Source organism: Epinephelus moara, unplaced genomic scaffold (assembly GCF_006386435.1).
Source record: "Epinephelus moara isolate mb unplaced genomic scaffold, YSFRI_EMoa_1.0 scaffold471, whole genome shotgun sequence".
Taxonomy (NCBI): Eukaryota; Metazoa; Chordata; class Actinopteri; order Perciformes; family Serranidae; genus Epinephelus; species Epinephelus moara.
This window is the reverse complement of record NW_026082401.1, coordinates 1-22,508: the sequence shown is the minus strand read 5'-3', so window position 1 is coordinate 22,508 and position 22,508 is coordinate 1. Positions and strand designations below refer to the sequence as shown.

The 22,508-nt window shown below is 41.7% G+C and overlaps 2 protein-coding genes across 2 annotated transcripts; one reads left to right on the top strand and one right to left on the bottom strand.

Annotated features, from left to right (window-relative positions):
* Positions 1 to 747: 747 nt before the first annotated feature.
* Positions 748 to 7,447, bottom strand: LOC126387473 (ceroid-lipofuscinosis neuronal protein 6 homolog). The gene is made up of 6 exons (XM_050039983.1): positions 7,353 to 7,447; positions 4,820 to 4,940; positions 4,222 to 4,320; positions 3,928 to 4,116; positions 2,148 to 2,203; positions 748 to 874 (listed from the first exon to the last, which is right to left on the bottom strand). Exons 1-6 carry the CDS (start codon positions 7,445 to 7,447, stop codon positions 748 to 750), a joined length of 687 nt encoding a protein of 228 aa, XP_049895940.1.
* Positions 7,448 to 13,110: 5,663 nt separating this feature from the next.
* Positions 13,111 to 22,208, top strand: fem1b (fem-1 homolog b). The gene is made up of 2 exons (XM_050039982.1): positions 13,111 to 13,848; positions 16,592 to 22,208. The coding sequence occupies exons 1-2, from the start codon at positions 13,601 to 13,603 to the stop codon at positions 18,225 to 18,227; spliced, it is 1,884 nt and encodes a 627-aa protein (XP_049895939.1). The 5' UTR covers positions 13,111 to 13,600; the 3' UTR covers positions 18,228 to 22,208.
* Positions 22,209 to 22,508: the final 300 nt, after the last annotated feature.

The window sequence follows — 22,508 nt, the reverse complement described above, 5'->3', positions numbered from 1 at the left end:
AGAAAGAATATTGCAGAAAAAGCTAACACTAAGAGAGAACTCGATGCTGCAAGAGACAAAACTCAGGTCAACATCGGCTCTGCTTTCGAGCGATGTCGAAGACTGATGCAGCTTCATCCTGAGCTAGTAGCTTTAGTTTGCCTCTAATGTAACATAGGCTATAACGTTATATATGACAACACAGCATCCAGTTGCTAATGGCTAACGTTAGCCTACTGTAGCGTAGCCTTTGAAACATAACGTTATCTTCCTTGTGCGTTTCCACTTACTAGTAACGTATACACTACTATCTAACGTTAGCACTGTAACCTTATTCTAAAACTCACTCCAGTTGAGTTTTAATACTCCGGGGTTGTGTCTGACTGTCTTGGTGGTAACGTTACACTCGCTTTCCTCTTGCGTGTATCTAACGTTACCTTGCCAACGCCTACGTCTAGACGTAATGAGGATGTAATGGAGGAGGGGGGAGTAGGCCTTTGGAGGGAGGTGGAGTTGCAGGAGGAGGGGGATGGGATTTTGAAGGGAGGCGGGAGTTGTGGATGTTCACATTTTTTCTAAGTGCTGTGTGAAATGCAAGAAGAGTAGCTTTAATAGGAAATGTAATTTTCTCAGCATTATGGGTCCCTCAAAACATGTTTGCTTTTTTATATTAGTTGTATGTATTATAAGAGACAAGGCTGGGATTGAACCTGTGACTGCTCAGTTACAGGACAGACAGACTCTCTGGGATCTAATAGTAAAGCAATCTCACCAGTAGTAGGCGGCACTGGGGACCAGTAGCATCCACCCTGCCGGCGGCATCTTCTCCTCCTGTCTCCTGTGACTGAAACAACCACTGAAGAAGAGGAAGAGGACGAGGAAGAGGGGAACAAACCTGGAGGAGAAAGATAGAGGAGAGAAGGAACGATCACAGCTGAAACGCTCTGCTCCCTTATTGAGAGACCTGTGAAACATCATCCGTCACAGCACAAATACTTTTCCAATTCAAAGTCTTTTTAGCCAAGTAAAGTCCAAATGTCCTGAAGTGTTGTGCATTTTTGTCCACGATTGTCCAGCATTGGTAGCTCACTTTGTGAACTTTCAAATCAAATCAAATTTATTTCTAAAGCATTTTTAAGGTCAATCAGAGTTGACAAAAGTGCTGTACAATAAAATAAGTAAAATGACATAACATGGTAACAGCAAAATGTAAGAAATAATGTAACAAACCCAAAAACATGCACAAATAGCAAGTATGTAAGTAAGAGAGGACATTAGAGCATTTATGACTATCTTTAGGTCAATAAACGAATAAACGATATAAGCGATATTTCTAAGTTGTAAAAAGCAAACTTTCACAACAGTGTTAATTTGTATGTCAAATTTTAAAACTGAATGAAAGATGAGTATGGGTATGAAGGTTAGGCGTCAGGGGCCCTAGGTGGTTTGCTATACCCTGGATGGAGCTGGAGGAGCCAAATAAGACAATTTCTGTCTTATTATCATTTATTTCAAGACAATTTTTTGCCATCCAAGATTTCACATCTTGGAGGCAGTTGAGGAGGGACCTAACTGCGTTGTTATTGTTATCACCCAGTTCACTCGGTTATCATCTGCATAGAAGTGGTAGGAGAATATTGTATTTATGGAAGCCTAACGGGAGCATATACAGGGCAAATAAGAGGGGTCCCAAGATGGAGCCTTGGGGTACACCACAGATGATGGGCGCAGAGGAGGAGAACAGGTTTCCAGTTTTGTATTATTCCTCCTGTTTGCTTGATTAAACTACAGGACAGAGGGATGTCGTATGCTGTAAAGCCCTGTGAGGCAAATTGTGATTTGTGATATTGGGCTTTATAAATAAAATTGATTGATTGATTGATTGATTGACATTTAAAAAACAAAACAAAAATGAAACTATATTTTTGTTTATAAAAGATTAACGTCTTCAGTAAGAACCAATGGGCTTGGAGCTAAGAGCCAGAGACAAGAAGTCAGACAATATTGACAGACGGACAAACACAAATATCAACAAACTTATCCTTAAATCTCTGGCATGAGAATCTGATATTTACAGGTATTGTAACATTACAGTTGATTTCATGGAGTGTTGGTGTGGCTCTATACTGAATGAATGCTGGTAGTCAAACAGTTTTGAGACTTCTTACCACATCAGATGACCAAGGGTGTCATCAAAGTAAAACAGGAGCTCAAAGGCATCGATCTGCGAAATAAAATAATGTTCATTAGTTTAATAGACTTGAGCCCTTATTAGTGATAGATTCAACAGAGCCGTTATCCTCCTGTATTGTGTCTTTGAAGAACTATTCTAGCTTAAAAATGCTTTTTGCAGTTGTGGGTCCGTTGTGTTCTACACATGCTTGTGCTGAGGTTGCATCAGAAACATGTTTATAGTTGTAATTTTGAGACAATTCTGAATAAATTGCAATGTGACTTTGCTTCTTAGCTGAAGGACATACTCTGAAGGAAATGAATTACAGTCTACTAAATATGGTAATATCAAGACAAATGCCATGTCTTTTGATAATAATTACAGTTTAAGATCATTTTTCTGCACTTGGGGAATAAAGTCCTACATTACATCACATTAGAAATACTTCAAACATTCATACAGACATTTCTCTCCTCTGGGTGAAAATTGTAACCATTAAAAGATCCTGTCAACAACCAGTTTCTGTTTCTCAGCCCTTGACATTCTATGTATCCCATCTCCATATAGATTTCACTGTTTTCAGTTAAACGCTGTATACTTTTGATTGCTTACTTCAAAAGAATAGGTTTACTTTGACTCAGATAAATAAAGAATAATATTGTCTAACTAGTGTTATTGTTCTCTGCTTGTCTTGTCTGCATGCTATTTCATCACTCTGTGTGGGGCAACACTTTTTAAGTAGAGTTACCTGCTATTGTTTTAATTTCTCAGCTGTTTTTCCTGCTAAAAGATTAGAAATTAAAAATTAAAAAAATAAATCAGGCTGCAACTACTGATTATTTTTATTATCGATTAGTTGACCGTTATTTTCTCAATTAGGGATCTGACCAAAAAAAAAATAGAAAATGGTGAAAACTACCTGTCACAATATCTTTGAGCACAATGTAACATCTTTAAGTGTCGTGTTTTGTCACCCAACAGTTCAAAACCCAAATATATTTAATGAAGCAGCAAATTCTAACCTTTGGGAACCTGGAACAATCTCCTGTTTGACAATTTTGCTTGAAAAATATCTTAAAAGATAAATTAGTTATCAAAGCAGTTGCTAATTAATTTTCTTGCATCAACTAAAAGATTACATGACTAATTTTTGCAGCTCTGAAATTAAAATGAAATTAATTTGCTGATGAAGATCATGTGACATAGGTGAAAGTTTGAATCTACAGATATGTTACAACTCACAGTTAAAAGTGGGGCTGCATCTGACCCTTATTAGGGACCCTTTTTGGAAAAAACAACTGTTAGAATACCCATCAATCTAATTAAGTTTCCAGAGAAGCTGCAGAAAAATCTAATACGTTGACACTGACTGAAGATTTTACTTTATCAAGAGCAATCTTTGGTAATTAAATCATTAGGGTAATTAAAATATAATAAGCGTATTCGTTGGTCGACTATTTGATTAATTAACCAGTTGTTTCACATGTAGCTGAAAGCATGACGGTCAAACCTGTTTTCAGATGGTTTATCAAAGACATTCTGGAAAATGTAGGAGATCACTAACTGAAGAAGAAGACACACCCTGTGTAGCTGTGATGTCACAATGACTACATACCACTCTACATCCCTGCTGGGTGTGGTCACAAGTACAACAGACTGCACCCAGCTGTTTTGTTTGTTTAAAACAAACAAAACAAAACAAAACACAGACGTCACAACATGTATCACAGAATAATAAAATACATGTAAATGTGTTCAGATACAGAGGAACGTGCCAGAGACGACGGTTTGAGGTTCCTCATGACTGGATTCTCTCTGATTGACAGGTGCAGCTGGTAGCCAATCACCAAGAGCCGTCGGGTGATGGAGTCGGCTGCCAGGTGGAGGCTGGTTCCCATGACGACGGCAATGATGCCGACATGGACAGCAGGCCGGGGCAACGTCCTGGGGCTGCGTTCAAGCATCTGTAAGAACACATGTTTGACCGTGATGTGAACGACTACACAGACATTTTTGTATATAGGTGTATTACTGCGTGTGTGTAGCAGCATGTTGTGTCTCTCAGGTACTTTGAGCAGGATGAGCGGTGTGGTGATGTTGTACAGTATGTGGAGGTATTCTGCAGCACCAGGACGGTTCAGAGGAAACCAGTCTGCTGGAAGGACGAGCTGCAAAAGATTCAGGCAACAAGAAAATACAGATTCAAGTTTAACTTCTCTCTTAAAAGATTCAAATAACAGTTATGATTTAGATTTCTATCACTTTAAAAACAGGCCAAACTAAGTGCAGCGTCTCTTTCAGCTTTCACTATGAGCTGTCTGTCGGGGCTGTGCAAGATGATCTTTAGAGTGCATTTTAAACCAGAAAGAAAGTTTTTAAAGAATTATTTCTAATGCTATTGCTGGGGATTAAGCAGATTTAAATCTAAAAAAAAAAAAAAAAAATTTTTTTTTTTTTTTAAAAAAGGGACAATTTCTTGAGTCTCCTCATAACACTTTAAGTATTAATTTAATTTAATTTAAATCAAATATAAATAAATAAAAATATACGACATGGAAATGTTCATTTTATTTTCTGGCTGAAATTATCCTCCATAAATGAGCACAGTTAATCATAAAAATTGAAATTTGTCTTGCAGGAATGGAGACCAGTTAATCATCCTATTACCATGACAACAGGCCGGCCCACATCCAGGATCCAGTTGTGGACGGTGAAGCCGAGCCAGAGGTCCAAATGGAACCGAGGCTTTGACAGAACTGCTTCCATCTCCACAGAACTGGCCGCCCGGCTGCAGAACACACGACATGTCACAGACAGATTAATGTGCAGAGAGGTTCATTTTATTTAATTCAACTGCCGTCTGGTTCACTAAAGCAGCAGGTAATTATGTAGCTGGCCACTCTGGCTGCCTTCTAGACACATTGTGGAGTAAATTAATGTTGTAATGCATGATGGGATTTGTCTGAGATCAGCGGCTCAGAAAATAAACCAAAATGTAGCGACGCTGAAATAGAAACATTTACTGAAACACCACATATCTACAAGTGGGAGAAATACAAATGTGATAAATAATAAACTGCAAATAAATATGATAATATGAAGCCACTAAAATGTGAAAATGTTGTGAATCACCACAGAGCATCAGCAGCTCAGTGAGTTTTACTTCCTGGCTCAAGGACACATTCATGTTCCCCAGAGGATGAATCCTATTCACTTTGGTGACAACACAGTCACCAGAAGAAATGTTGGATTGCAACCAGCTGAAACTTATCCTGGTTAGAATTCCTTCAGTATTCATTGTTCAGGTGAGGTTTTTACCAGGAGCTGAATTATCCACAGAGATCTCTTCCTCTCCAAAACAAACAGACCAGGTGATTAAAATCAGTAAAAACACTGAATAAAACAGCCTCACGTTACAGAACAAATCTGTTTTGGCATGTTAGAGATGGGCTGCTCACTCACCACATGCTAATGTGTGTTCACCCTTTTCCAGATGTTTGGGAGGCTTTTACAAGGAGCCAACTTATCCGCACAGCTCTCTTCCTTCACTAAAATCACTGAATAAAGCAGTTTTGTATTTAAAAAATCTGTATTTTTTGACTCGGCTGTCACAGACGGGCTTCTAACGATGGTGGCTGATGTTAAAAAACGCGAAAACATGAATGTCCCTATCTAGAGCCAGTGTTTTGTTTGTACATTCTGGGCTACTGTAGAAACATGGCAGTGTAACATGGCAATCTCCATGGACGAGGACCTGCTCCCTGTGTATATATACATATATATATATATATCATTTTAAGAAAACAAAAACACAACCATTCTTATTTTCAGGTGATTCTACACTAAAGAACAAAAACACAACCATTCTTATTTTCAGGTGATTCTACACTAAAGAAAACATACTTCATTCATTCATTCATTTTCTGTAACCGCTTATCCTGTTAGGGGTCACGGGGGGGCTGGAGACCGCTTATCCTGTTAGGGGTCACGGGGGGGCTGGAGCCTATCCCAGCTGACACTGGGTGAGAGGCAGGGTACAGTCTGGACAGGTCACCAGACTATCACAGGGCTGGCACATAGAGACAGACAACCATTCACACTCACATTCACACCTACGGACGATTTAGAGTCACCAATTAACCTGCATGTCTTTGGACTGTGGGAGGAAGCTGGAGCACCTGGAGGAAACCCACGCTGACACAGGGAGAACATGCAAACTCCACACAGAAGGGCTCCCCTACCCTGGGGTTCGAACCAGGAACCCTCTTGCTGTGAGGTGACAATGCTAACCACTGCACCAACTTGCTGCTGAAAAAACATACTTATTATATTCCATTTCTGCCAATATGTCCCCTTAAATCCTACACACTGGACCTTTAAATCCTCAAGTACTCATTTCTTTTGTTTTGTTTGTTATTACAATTACATTTATCAGTTTTGGTGGCACAATCCTGGCGGAAAAGCTGTGACGTTTTGCTAAAAACACAGCTGGTTTTGGGTTTGTTGTTTTGGCATCTTGCCTAGGTGCCATGCCATCCACCATCCCCTCCACCTCCTGATGACAAAGCCAGCTTACATACTACATCACTTTATCAATGTTGATATGATATGTATGAAACAAATGTAATGTATTCATGGTTTGCAGAAATATACAATACCAACATTTTCTTCTTGCAACTGAAGCTTTTCCTCCAGTGTCACCATGAGGTTCACATTTGTGTTTTTAGTGAAAAGGTTGACCTGATGATGGCACTAGATAAAAGTCAGAGGATCACCAAAGTTATTACAGTTCATCCTGAGGGGAACATGAATGATGAGCTACATTTCATCACAATCCATCCAACAGTTGAGATATTTCAATTTGAACAAGAGTGGTGGACCGTTATTGCCATCCACAGAGCCACACTGCTACAGCAGCATGACTAAAAAGATATAACATGAATGTACGGGCTGACAGAGGAGGTATTTTTAAAAGATGAAAAAAGCAGAGAGCACTGAATGGTCCTGAATCCAGAGGCAGTCGTGACCTGACGTATGCTCTCCTTCCAAAATCCCCAAACTGTGAGAAAGTGGATTTTCTCCAGCTCTAATCTCATCTGTTCCTCTGTCACACATCCAGCAGAGGATAGGCTAATGTCCTGATGCTTTCATTTGGATTCAGCATTCATTATATAATCAGGTTGGTCCCAGTGACACCCACAGCCCCATTCTCAGAGAGGAGCTGGTCACAAGCACAGCAGCAGGGTGGAATTTAAAGATGGAAACCAGCAGCGCAGGACAGAACTCTTCAGCCATTTCACATCCATATGTAAACAAACCATGATGATCGAGGGATCCAAATCAAACTCTAGACTGACTCCAGGATACACACCCAGCTGGGCATGGAGAGTATTGTACTGCAGAGTATTGGGAACACTAAAAAAAAGAGATTACAAGAATAAAGTTTCACTTTTTCTTGGTAAAATTACACTTTTGTCCTTCGAGTTCAAGTTTATTGTCATTTCTTCTTGAATAAAATACAATGAAATGCTAAATGAAACATTTTTTTCTCTCTGACAGGGTAGAAAACATTCAAAGTGTAAATGCAATAAAAGATTTTCTTGTAATATTTGACTTTTTTCTCTAAATATTCTAACGATACTCTCAAAAATCTTCTTTCCCTGAGAGCAGTCACTCGTCATGCTAAAGTCTAATCCCATCAGGAGAGACTGAAATCCATCCAGTCAAACCACTTTGCAGCTTTTCAACTGCAAAGCATCAACTAAGGAGTTTCACCTCATCTGAATAAAACCAAGAGATGGACAGTTTTGTTTGAGCTAAGAGAACCTCTTGTGATTCAGGTGCCTTAACAAAACCAGGAGGTGCACCTTTAAAACATCACAGAGCTGTTTGGATAACTAGACTCTGCATTTTTTGGGCATATCTGAACACTTCAAGAATACTCAGACCCCTCTGAAGTGAACCATCCTCAGACCACCTCCCAAGGTGAACACAAAGTGCTCCAGGTTCGCTTTGCTCTTTGTCATTGTATTTAGCCCTCTAGATCACATGCTGTTGCACTGGGACGCCTGAAAACACACATGAAACCACGTCGGCCTGTAACGCTTGCAAGGACGCAAGACGAGGAGTAGTTTGGTCGACCTGGGGAGACAGCTTAAATTCCCAGAGAACATCGCAGAGACCACACTCAGGCCAGATATGGTGCTGGTGTCAGAAACATCAAGATAAGTGGTCCTGCTGGAGTTGACTGTTCCCTGGGAAAACCGGATGGAGGAGGCCTTTGAAAGGAAGAGGGCCAAATATGAGGAGCTGGCAGACGAGTGCTGAAGCAAGGGATGGCGGACCCAGCGCAACCCTATCGAGGTTGGATGCAGAGGATTCGTCGGCCAGTCTCTCATTAGGGCACTCAAGATGCTGGGAGTGAAGGGACTGCACACAAGGAGAGCCATCAAGAACATCACTGATGCTGCAGAAAAGATGTCAAGATGGCTGTGGATCAAGCGGGGGATCCATGGACAACTAAAGCCACTTAGACACAAGCCGGGGCTTGATCAACCCCTGGGTCGCCTGGGCGAGGGTGTATGATGTTGAAAGACCCGAAACACCCAACGACCCCCGGAAACATCACTGAAGATGTGTCTGAGTTGCACCAAGAGGTGTTTGCTAGAACGGTCCATGGAAGATACTGCACGTCTCCAGATGTAGAATGCAGAATACATCAAACGGCAACTGTTTACAGCACAGACACACTGAGGTTTTACTCCAAATTTAAGTTCATCTGAAGGTGAGAGTCTTCATAGTCGCACTACAGTATCACGTCAAAGTAAAACCAAACCTACATCATTAATATCATCTATAGGCTATAGTGTGAACAGAAAGAGGTTTGAGGCCTCATCAGAGCTGAAGTTGACCACAAAGAGAACTGAGTCCCTTTTCTGTTGGTCTACTTTTTAGTGCACTTTCAGAGGACTGAGTTTGGTTTGTTTCAAAAGGACGATATGTGAAAACATCCAAAGGCAGAACTAATTATAAAAAATGAATTTTACAAACCTGCACATGAGAGTTGCTGCATGCAGAGCGGAGTTCTGTCTCTTCCGGTTGGATGGCTGCATCTCTCTTTTCCAGCTCACCATCTGTTTGTTATTCTAAAACTATGTCTTTTATATTAAAATACAGCTCATCAAACTGACGCAGGCCTCCTCAGCTGTACACTGTATGTTATCAGGCCTGTGATATTGTTGTTAAGTCTCAGTCAGAGATAGTTAGGTCAGCAGTCGTGATAATCCTGATGCTGTCAGCTCCAAAACTCTTCCGTCATTTAAGTTGAGTAGCTTTCACATGTAAATCTTCCTCAGCGCTGCTTCCTTGACTTTTCTTCCTCATTGTTTCATCTCTTGACTTCTCTCTTCTCTTGTCGGTGCTGAAGCTTCACACGGCTCCTCACAGCTGCCCTTGAACTGAAACAAAGCCTCGTACGGAACAAATCATTTGTTGATCAAATACAGCAGCCTCTGAGTTAAACTGCAGGTTGATCTGCCAGCACATAAGCCTGTAATCTGTATAAACCTCCACCCAATTTTTCATTAGACAGCATTAATCTGGTTTCAGATGAACACAGTTCACTGCACAGATCATGAATACCTCAAAATGTGACTGAAAGAAAAGTGGAGCTGAATGAAGACAGTTAACATACATCAGCTATGGTAAGAAAAGTATTTAAGAGGCCACACAGTTACTTTTAACACTCAAGGTCAAAGTAATTTTGAAAATATGAACTCACCAGTAGGTAAGCAATCTTCCTTTGCAACTCAAATAATATATGGAATAGAACATTAGGCTGGTGCAGAGTCACAAAAATGCATCAAAGCTGTTAGCAGCAATAGATTCACTCTCGTACCATGCACCTCGGGGATACTGGCGGGACACCTGTCAATGTGGCTTTTGCATTTTAGACACTGCACGCAGGACTTAGATGGCATTTCCTGCTTGGAATGAGCGCTGCTGATTTGACTTACTGCAAATTTTATACCACTTCCTGTTTCTGCTAACTAAGGTCATGTAAATTGGATTTGTCACATAAGCTGACTTCCTGTTGTCAACAGGTGGCGCTATGACTCTTAGTCAATATGGCATGTATAGTCATCACGCCTGGACTGGTATGCGTGTGTATTTGGGAAAGATTGTGAAATGCAAAGTTGGGCACACCATTCCACAAAAACAGGAAGCCTTGCAATTAGGCATCACGAAGGTCTTGAGATTCTGCTGCCAAACTGTGAGCTGGATCAGTTAAATCCTCCGGGGGAGTTTTATAAAGTTCCATATCTCTAAAGTGACTAAAATGGTGCTATCCCACTCTTGATTATGCATAACTTTATGTCTTAATTAAATGTAAACAGGTGAGATATATAAAAATTCACCCCCGTACAGTTGTTATGTACATTGAAATTAGCTTTAGAGACCAAAACTGTTTTTGTACCAGGCTGTAAACATGATTATATCTGCTGTTAAGTTGAGCATTGTAACATGGGGGTCTGTGGGGAGTGACTCTTGCTGTGTCTCAAATCGCGTACTTCTGTACTTACACCTAATATTTTGAGTGCATAAGTGCGTTCTGACTGAGAAGTATGGAAAAATGCAGTGCACTATGAGTACCCGGATGGTGCACTCAAAACGGTCAAGAAGTTGAGTGTGGAACTATGGACACTTCTCGCCCTCAATGGTCGCCATCTTAGCGGAAGAGGGACCACTTTTCAAACTGGAAATAGCGGCCGAGGACTGTGCGACCGTGAACATCGCTGCATTGTACAAGTAAATGTGTTTTTTGCACTAAGCACCACTTTACTGTTGTCGGGTATAAGCCAGCAGTATGTTTATTGGGTTAATTTAGCAGTCTGTAATGATTTGGTACCGCAAATGATAACGTGAATGCTAATGCTAGTTTGTCAACTAGCTAATGTGCGGTCGTCATTTCCGGTGAGTGCACAGCAGCAGTGTTCGGTTTGAGACAACACTACCCTGTTGAAATTTGCGCACTATGCCAATGAGTACATAGTGCACATAGTATACTACATGGAAGTGTACTAACAGAAGTATGTGATTTGAGACACGACATCTGTTTTGGAGCCAGCCTCAAGTGGCCGTTACAGGAACTGCAGTTTTTGGAACTTCAGTGTTGGCTTCATTTTTCAGCCCTGGAGGTTGCTGCTTGGCTCTGAAGTGCATGCCATTTTTAGGGAGTTTTCATCATAAAGCAAATGCTTAGCAGAAAAAAAAAACAAATCTCTACAAAGACAATGGGCTCCTCACACCAAAGATGTTACAATGACAAGAGGCGACACTCCACTGGGTCGTCAATACAATGTCTGTGTGCAGCCACAGAGATTAGTCACAGGCATTTTGGACTGAACAAAAAGCTCTCATTAACAATGGAGATTCATGATATCTGCCATCCATACTTAGAGGGGATTAATCTGTTTAATACTGCGAGTAAACAAAGAGTTTGAACTTGGCAAGCCCAAGTTCAAACTCCAGTAGTAGTTGAAACAGCAGCATTTTCAGACCAGCTCAGCTCAGCTGCAGTGATCACATCTCTTTAACAAAATACTTCAATGCTAAGGTCCACAAACAGGCTGCCTTGGAAGAAAAACAGAGTATGCAGTCGTAAAAGTTCTGTGAGGCTGTATTGAGTTCAATGCTTTAGTTCCTATTTGTTGATTTTTGTAAATCCAAAATCTATTGTCAGCAATATAATATCACAAATTCAGCTGAGTGGGTGTTTGGGATCTTTCGGCCATTTTCACCCATGACCCAGATGGAGTCTGTCCAGTTGTCATGGAGTTGATGTAGATATTCAAATTTTCATTTTTCTGGGCACAATCCAAACTGTCTGGAGTTATTTATATACTGTACGTGTCTGTGTAACTATTTCCTCATGTGCAGGCTAGTTTTAAAACTGTCAACAAGTTTTTCATTTTTTGAAGTACACTAAAGTTAGACTCATCAGCAAGGTTGCATATAGTGTTATGCATTCCATGCATTTTTCACATTTAAGTTATTTGGGAAATCATCTCAAGCAGCTCCTCCTCAGTGTGCAGATATGGGACATTATAAAGCAGCCTTTCATAAGACCTCCTTTAAACAAACAGGTTTCACTACATATGAAACTCTTCACCACAGATCCAAATGAATCATTTAACTGAGAGATTTTCACTTACAAATTTTAAATCTACAGCAAGCCAGATGTGAATGTAAGTGAAGGTGATCAGGACTTTCCTGCAAGAGAGGAAATCCAAAGTATACTACAAGTTACATTAAGTTACACGCTGTACAGCATCTTTGTGGTGTACTGTCTTATCTTTGTAGTTCTTCATTTATGAATATCAAAAATCATAAATATGAATGACAGTTAATATCATGAATAATTGTTTTGTCATGAGTAATTGTATTGTTATGAGATAATGATCTGCAGACGAGATAGAAAATATTATGAAGTCAGAAAATGTGGTGGACATGAGAACAGATCAGAAACAAAACAGACAACACACAAAATGTACAATAAAGGTCAATATAATCTTTGATGGTTTTTATTTATTTATTTATTCATTTATTTATCTTTCATAAATTCAAGCTGAACACAGGATTCAGTCCTTTTAACTTAAGTTCAAATTTCTCCTGTCGTCCTTTTCTCGACTGTCAACAGGCTGATTATCTTTCACATTCTCTTTTCAAAACATCTTTTAAAATGGTTCCTTTAACTGGTTTTACAATGTAATTTTTTTTTATTCTTTCTTTTTATGCTGTGTAAAGATTGTCAATATATATGTATTTATTACTTTGTTCGTTTTTATTGACACTGTGGAATAAACTGTTTCGTTTCTTCTTATTTTTCAGGAGGAAGTCTGCGGGGTGGACCATATATCAACTGGAGAAAGTTCCAGTCGGAGGTATTTTTACGTTGAACTGCAACTTCCGGCGAGTGACTAGGTAGCAGAAGGTGAGAGTGCTTGTGTCAGTGTTTGAACTATTTGACGCGTTGTCGGCTTTTAAATTAAAATATCACCAGGAGATTGTTTTTTTACGGCGGATAAGGAGGTACCGGAGTAACTGAATCAACACCGGAGCTAAAAAAGTGGCGGTTCGTTGACCAGCTCGCTAACGTTAGCATGTTAGCTAGTGTTAACCGGCTAGCTCACTCAGCTGACGCCTGATACTCGGAAACAGAAACCCGGGAGCTGGACGCTCAGTATCGGACACTTACCTGGTACAACTCCACCAGCCGGGATCCGTAACGTTTCCCTTGTGGCCATAACGGAGAAAATACATTTTTCATGTGTGCACTTGGGCTGGTTTCGACATTTTAATGGGAGGCGGCTCGCTTTGGACGAGTGGACATTGCGGGCGCCTGTTGCGAAGAAGAAAGCGGGGGTCCTGGCTACCTGTCGGGCTCAGATGGAGTCTCTGGCCAGCTACGTGTACAAGGCAGCCAGCGAGGGCCGAGTCTTGACCCTGGCCGCGCTGCTGCACAACCACTCCGAGGCAGAGACCCGGTATCTGCTGAGCTATGTGACCCAGATCGCCGGGCAGAGGTCCACTCCTCTGATCATCGCAGCGCGGAACGGACACGACAAAGTGGTCCGGTTGCTCGTGGACCATTACCGAGTGGACACCGAACAGACTGGCACGGTTCGGTTTGACGGGTAAGAGCTGCCATGTTCACCTTTTGTCTACATTGGCAGAGTTAAAGGTTAACTTCACCTGTTGTTTTCACACCTGCAGTGGGGGAAGAGATACTCAAATCGTCTACTTAAGTAAAAGTAATATTACCAAAGTGTAGAAATACTCCCTGTATTCAAGTACACAGGTAGTGACATCAGCTATCAGGTATAGTGTGTGTTGTGTGACTACAGTTTCTATGTTACTTTTTCTCTCCCCAGTATTCTCCATTATCTGTAATGTTAACTTACACATATCCTGTTTACTCTGTTTCTTAAAATGTCCCCCTGTGTACCCATCACTCATTTAGGTTTCTATTTTTATTTTATGTTTTATTTGTTTTATTTATTTGTCTGTTGTGTTGGGGCAAGATGGTGGGGATACTTTTTTAAGATTAAAAACTTGAGTAAATTGTCTAAAGAAAAGTAGCTGCATCAAAATATACTATATATAGCTGAATTATAATTATTGATTGATGCATTAATGTGTGCACTTAGTTCGTTTTTTTTACTCGTTATACTGTCATGTAGTTTCTGAATGTCATCAAGGGATCAGTTACGTTTTAACTTAACCTGATAATACAGAATATAGTCGACAATTAAATTAGGATGTAATATCATAGTCTGAATATGCAAAGTAACTGAAGGTACCAAGTGAATGTGAATGTGTAGTGGAGTACAAAATATTATATTGTCTCCAAGTAGCACTATGAAATAGCAAAATGGAAACACTCAGAGTACAAGAGACTCAAAATTGTTCTCAAGTACTCAAAATAATTGTCGTCCACAGAGCTCCACAGTTTTCAGTAAAAACCACTTTCTTCCAGACGCTGCTGACAGTATGTTCTGTGGATCATCCAGACTCACAGGGACATTGTTTCTCAAAAGAGTGACACTGATCAATAGGCATCCTCAATTTTATTTTTTTTAATTTTTTATACTTTATTAATCCCGAGGGGAAATTCAATTTTTCACTCTGTCAGTTACACACAGGTCCAAACACACACATGCACAAACTGGACCTATACATGCACTAAGTGGAGAGATGTCAGACTGGGCTGCCCATGACAGGCACTCCGAGCGGTTTGGGGGTTCGGTGCCTTGCTCAGGGGCACCTCGGCAGTGCCCAGGAGGTGAACTGGCACCTCTCCAGCCACCAGTCCACGCTCCATATTTTGGTCCGGACAGGGACTTGAACAGGTGACCCTCCGGTTCCCAACCCAAGTCCCTATGGACTGAGCTACTGCCGCCCTCAAAAGTACAGATTAGGGCTCAATACCAGATCTTTCTACTTCTTTGGTACTGGTACTGACCAAATTTGATCAAACAGTGCCTGAGTAAAATCGTAATTTCTTGTTTTTCAGCAACATTTAACATTTGAGACCTTGTGCTTTCTTCTGTGAAATGCAAAAAGGGTTTGTCGGAAAACCACAGAAACAAAATGAGTAGAAAGGACATCGAATTGTTTGCTGTAATCATTTGACTAGTCCCAAAGAAAATGGTGATTATTGTTAGATGTCATACTGACAATAAACATCAGTGGGGCCGTAAAGTGTGTCACACTCACTAGTTTGAGAACACTGTTTTAGCCTATTTTCCTTATTAAACAGAAAAATACAATCGTACACCAATCAAAGTTTCTGTCTTTCACTGAAGTAAGATAGCTAGGGTTGAAGCAGTGTACCAGTTTCAAGATATATACCATGGCAGAAAAGTTCACAGCTATCATACCATGTACATTTACTATCCAGGGATAAGCAGATGTTGATGTTGAATCTCCTCTTTATTTTAGTTATTTTCTAAGGGAAGTCTTTTTACACATACTTCCATTAACAAAATGGTTTTTAGTTTGAACTGCAGTAATAAAATCTTTGTTCAACCAACAGTAACCCTACCATTTTATTCTTTTAAGGGTCATTCTGACTGATAATAATAAAAATTCTGCCATACCATGAAACCGTGACATGTTCTGAAACGGTTATCGTACACTGACAATGTCATACTGTTGCAACCCTATAACTTACATTAGCTTAATTGCCTTGATAAGTCATCATAAACACGCTCATTTGATTTCTGAGGAAACATTTATATTCCTTAAAGTTTCAGTTGTCAGCACTGAAACTTGGTAATCTCAGCCCCACCACAGAAACCTGCTCTTGCTCTGCTCACTGAGAGCTGAAAGTTTCAGCCTGTTTGTCCAGATGACCACACCCACGCAGTGATGTCACAGCAGACGTCTTGACACAGTTTTCCAAGTAAATCTTGGTGTGACTGGTGTAGTGATGACACAGCTTTTTCTTTTTTGTTTTTGTTTTTGTTTTTTCAAATTTAAAAGTTATTTGGGTGGTTCACCAGTGAAATGTGAAATGTCTTTGTGTTTATCTTCTACTTTCAGTTGTTGTGAACTGATCCAAAACTCTGTTTGTATAGTATATTCAAGTTCTTCCTAATCAGACGTCAGCTTGTGATACAGTTCTGTTTTTTCCAAGTGTTTGAGTTCTGAGCTGAGCAGCGTCGACCTGCAGGAAGCTCTCTGATAATAAAGATAATACTTGTTTTTTTATCCAGCGTTAAAGATTAAATGGATTTTTTTTAAAGTAGTTAATGTGTCGAGGTCAAAACAGAATAGGTTTGTGACTGAGCTCAGGGCCATCTGCACCTGACAACCAGACCCTGAATATTTAAGGTGAAACTGGTAACAGCTGAGTGTCTTCTGTCTGTCCTGCAGCTACGTCATCGACGGGGCCACGGCGCTGTGGTGTGCAGCTGGAGCGGGGCACTTTGAGGTGGTGCGCCTTCTGTTGAGTCACCATGCCAACGTTAACCACACCACCATCACCAACTCCACGCCCCTGCGGGCCGCCTGTTTCGACGGGCGACTGGACATTGTCCGCTACCTGGTGGAACACAACGCCGACATTAGGATCACTAACAAGTACAACAACACCTGTCTGATGATCGCCGCCTATAAGGGCCACACGGACGTTGTGAAGTTCCTGCTGGAGCAGGGGGCGGACCCCAACGCCAAGGCCCACTGCGGGGCCACTGCCTTGCACTTTGCAGCAGAGGCGGGACATCTAGAGATTGTCAAAGAGCTGGTGCGCTGTAAGGCAGGCATGGTGGTGAACGGACACGGCATGACGCCGCTGAAAGTCGCTGCAGAGAGCTGCAAAGCAGATGTGGTGGAGCTGCTGCTGGCGCACGCTGACTGTGACCCACACAGCCGCATCGAGGCCCTGGAGCTACTAGGCGCCTCGTTCGCCAACGACCGGGAGAACTATGACATCCAGAGGACGTACCACTACCTGCACATGGCCATGATGGAGCGATACCGCGACCCAGAGAACATCATCACCAAGGAGCTGCTGCCAGCCATTGAGGCTTACGGGGGGCGTACTGAGTCCCGGACGCTTAGAGACCTGGAGGCCATCCGGGTGGACCGGGACGCTCTGCACATGGAGGGGCTGATGATCCGGGAGCGTGTCCTGGGCTCGGACAATATTGATGTGTCACACCCGATCATCTATCGCGGCGCCGTCTATGCTGATAACATGGAGTTTGAACAGTGCATCAAATTGTGGCTTCATGCACTCCGTCTGCGGCAGAAAGGCAACCGGAACACGCACAAGGACCTGCTGCGCTTCGCCCAGGTGTTCTCTCAGATGGTCCACCTGAAAGAGCAGGTGTTGGCCACCGCAGTCGAGCAGGTGTTGAGCTGCAGCGTGTTGGAGATCCAGCGAAGCATGGCTCGAGTGGAGTCGGCTGTCGAATCCGAGCTGCCGCAAGCCATGGACAATTACGAGTCAAATGTTTTTACTTTTCTTTACCTGGCCTGCATCTCAACCAAGACCACCTGCAGCGACGAGGAGCGCGCTCGCATCAACAAGCACATCTACGACCTGATCCAGCTGGACCCGCGGTCCCGTGATGGCGCCTCTCTGCTCCACCTGGCCATTAGCTCCAGCACGCCGGTGGACGACTTCCACACCAACGATGTCTGCAGCTTCCCCAGCGCCCAGGTCACCAAGCTACTGTTGGACTGCGGCGCGCAGGTCAACGCCGTCGACAACGAGGGCAACACCCCGCTGCATGTCATCGTCCAGTACAACCGGCCCATCAGCGACTTTCTCACACTGCACGCCATCATCATCAACCTGGTGGAGGCCGGCGCCCACACGGACATGACCAACAAGCAGAAGAAGACTCCACTGGACAAGAGCACCACCGGTGTGTCAGAGATCCTGCTGAAGACGCAGATGAAGATGAGCCTCAAGTGCCTGGCGGCGCGCGCCGTCCGGCAGCACCAGATCACCTACCGCAACCAGATCCCCAAAATGCTGGAGGAGTTTGTAGAGTTCCACTGAGACAGACCTGAGAGGACAGACTTTGTTCTTTTTAAAGAATTTCTTATCATTTTCTAATAAATCCAAACAGTGCTGAGGGTGATGGTTCAGTACTAAACATTTTTGAGCATTTTTATAAAAAAAAAAGTGGGTTGCTTTTTTTTTCTATTTTAAGTATTAATTGCAAAGTACCAGCAGCCATAGATGGCAGTCTGTCTGTCTGTCTGTCTGTCTGTCTGTTCACCGCGAGACATCAGAGGAAGCATGTTTGTGCTGCGAGAGCAGAGAGAGGACAGCAGGCACATCACCGCACTGCTTCTTGTTTTGCCTTATCTCCATGCCGGGGAGCCGCCATGTAAACCATGTTACTGTGATTCTGCAGTCTGTGTGAATGAGCGAGTGTGACGGGGAGATGATCAGAGACCGAATGAATGAACGAGTGTGCGTAGAGACGACCGACCTCGCCTGCTTTACATGCATTCACCCCACTGATGAGGCGTCACACATGATTATGTTTTATGATGAATTAGTTTTCAGTGGGTTCAGTTTTTACTGGAACAACAGCGATGAGCCGGTGACGAGACAGAATGAAGTCACATGATCTGACTGCTGGGCAGAATATCTACTAACAATCAGGCTTTTAGTTCATAATGTTTTAATAAATGGTTTGCTGGTAACCTGTTATTTGTGAAAATCGTTTTTCTCTTGGCCTGTTTCACTAAAACTGCACTGTATGGCCAAAAGTATACGGACACCCCCGTCCACATGCTTCTGTGTGTCAGCTCTAATGAAGGGAAGTCTTAAAGCTACAGCACAAGATGATAATCAGACCACTGGTCCCTTTTTGACTTATATAAAGTGACACTTTTCCTCTTAAACTGTTTAATTTTAATCATTTTTAAAGGCCCAACATTGTAAAAACTATCTGTTATTACTATTATTTCACCAGAGAGGTGATTATTAGAGACTTGTCAGAAAGACATATAATTTAGAGTGTTTTGACATACTGTTAGTCATCTTGTGACTTTATTTATTCTTTTAGATTTTATTTATTTAGCAGTTGGGAACCTGTATTAGATGATAATGTTCTTCCAGCTGTAAGAAATCAATTTGGTTTTGTCCCTTTTCTGTTGCACCACAACAGTGCACAGCTGTTCCCTCGTGGTTTGAGGAAATTCTTCGTAGAGGTCTTAAACTTAAATCGATTAGAAGATTGAAAAATGCATCGTCCAGCTCAGCTGCTAAAAGAAAATGTTGGTGTTGTACGTTTCTGCAGACCACATTTGTATCTTATCAACATTTCTAAATTGAGGTAGTTTTCCACCGGGGATAATTGAAAAGTGTGTGTGTTTTACCATGATATTGACAGCTTCTCCAGCTGTGATTGTGCCTCCAAAACCTTTTTTGCCAAGCCCAGACATGATCTTTTCCTAACATTAATCAAGTGGCGTCTGTGCCTAAACATAACTACACGTTAACCACACCGTCGTGGTTTTGCAGAAATGCCAACATCTTGTCTGCTGATTGATTTGAATGCTCACTCTGGATTTCTTGGAGACACGGTTTTGGAGGCTGTTATTGTGTGTTAAGTCAAAGTGTCCACATACTTTTGGTCATGTAGTGTACTTCTTGGTTAAGTGGTTAACAATACAAACCAAATATTCCCTGAACATGGTGCCGTCTTGATTCAAACCTTATAGATCCTGGTGCATGAGCTTTTATTTTTAAAACTGTATCAGAGAACGCAGGTGCAGAAACAGTGAATGTTTTCCAGGAGGGAAGAAACCCCCACATAAATTTCTTTTAATTGTTTTAAATAAAAAGTCAACTCAAGCTTGATGTCACCTTCGCTGTCTTGGTCGTTTTGACTTAGGGACAAAACATGAGATATTTAAATGTTCAGATATCAGCTCTGATCGCAGAACGTTGATTTGCTGGTGCAGGAGGTGAAAATTAGACGTTCCATAATTTCTGTGAATTGGTCTTTTGGAGCATTAAGAACTTGAGACTTTACATTGATTATTTATTAATTTGTTGGCACATCATGCTGCTGCTGCCATGTCCACATGTCCCCTTTGGATTTCTTTAGGTTCAGCATGAATCTGTTTCAGTTCATGTTGGATATGAACTTTTTTAATGTCATATCCTCTCTCCATTTTTGCCGTGGTGTTCCTGCTGTTTGTGCCTCATGTATCTCCAGAGCTAACCATCTGATTTTTCAAAATATTTCTAATTGCTGAACTTTGTAAAGCTCAGCAAGAAATACACATTTTATTTGCAGCATAATAAAAAAAGATTTTTAACAAATTTCGCAGCTGTTTCCTGACGCAAACAAATACAGCAGCTGGAAATGAGACATTTGTACGATGTGAAACAAAACTAGAGTTAGGTCGAGTGTCCATAAAGCCAGGCAGGGTGCTTGAGACACCAGCGCCTTTCTCTAAAGTTGAGATTTTCAACTAGACGTGCACAAAAAACGATATCATTTCCAGCTGCATGCAAACTGAGAAACATGTTCAAAATCTTTTTTATGTTGCAGCACACAAAGTATTTTTTCATCCAGATGGTTAGAGGAGTCTCGTCAGTGCAGCACAAAGTGTTGCTATACAGCCCTTTACACATGAGAAGCACAAGAACAGACAGTAACATGGACTCATTTGAATATTCAGTCGGTGCATTTTTTGTTTCTGTGAGATGGTGTTCAGGCGATGCTGATCCAAAAATTCTTTCTGCCAAACAACAAAATGTAAAACATGTTTTGAAAATCTACGAGACATGTTGGGGATTATTCCTGTGTGTGTGTGTGTGTCGGACAGTTTGGACGCAGAGACTCAGTGTTCAGTGATTGTAGAAACAGAAAAAGTGAGCAGACTGCTGCTCTGTGAAGAAGCCTCGTTAACTCCACACTTGTCAGGGTCGACTTTGAAGGATTAGAAACTTGTCTGAGGGCTGATTAATCTTTACAAAGCCCTTTAAAACACCCGGCCGATCGCGCTTAAAACCTGGAGCAGTGCAGTTTAAAAGAATCAAAGCTGTTTGCTTGATCTTTCCTGCGTGTACCTGTGGAAACCTGCAGGGAGGAAAGGTGCTGCTTCATGGCAGGTTCATTAGCTGTGCACCAAACAGACGCTCTGATCACTGGAGGTGCACGGATAGTTTTCTGTTTCTCTCCAGAACACAGCGGTGCACCTCTGCTCTCAGTCAGTCACATCCACAGAGGGAACATGTCGATTAGTTTTTGAGGTTTTCACAGCAGCAGCTCGACCACAGAGGGTGAGTTCATCAGTGGAACAAGCTGCTGCAGTGACTTAGTGAGAGGATTCATTTCCATCGACATGCAGGGAAAGTCTGGAAAACATCCACACAACACATCAGGACCACTCAGCATGACTGTGTGACTCTCTAAACTTTCTAACATATATTTAAACTGTTTCCTGTAGATGCAGAATTAACTGTTGGGGTTGCTTCTCAGCAGCTGGTGTTGCTGGTGTTCTGATTGTCTAATCATGTGTAGGAAAAGTCGCAAGGCAAACGACGCCCATGTTGGTTTAGTATTTTTGTCAGGGTTTGATGTTGCATGTGAATGCAACACTGAAACAAACAAAGTCTTGCATGTCAGACTTTTCCGTTAACATGCAAACGCAACGTCTGTCCCTCTCACAGTAACTGTCCAGCAGAGCTCAGTGTTTTTATGAACCATGTGATCGGGGCATTACAGGAGATCAGAGGGGATTTCTGCCTGGAGGTTTTAAGGCTTTGAAGAGATGAGTACGTGCCATTCAGAATGCTAATTTTATTTTTAACTCAGAGTTTTTATTTAACACTGCAGGGGCGCGTTCACGTCCTGATGGAGCTGGAAACATTGTTGAGTTTTTAAACTGTGGCTGAAGTGAAGCCAAAGATTCTCCACGTGTGGATGGGGGAACTTTAAAAGATGTCAGCTGTGGTGGACTTCCTGCAGAATGAATGCTGTCAAATTAAAAGTCTTCTGTTTGCATTCAACATTGTTGTCCTGTTGTTTATTTACCCAAGTTTTTGTATGAATGAACACAGTCATGTCCCACTCCCACAGATGTTCTTGATATGCAGCAGAGTTTTGTATCGGCAGAGCGCCCATTTTAAAGTTGATCATGTTCATTTAATTGTGGGAAGCCAAAATCATGATTGTGATAAATATTCAGTTAATGTTGCAGCCCTAATAGATATCTGACTAATTATAATATGGGAGCTTTAAATGGCAGCTAAAAATACCAATAAATATCTCAAAATATCTCTCAATGATAAGTGTCTATTGGTTTTTCC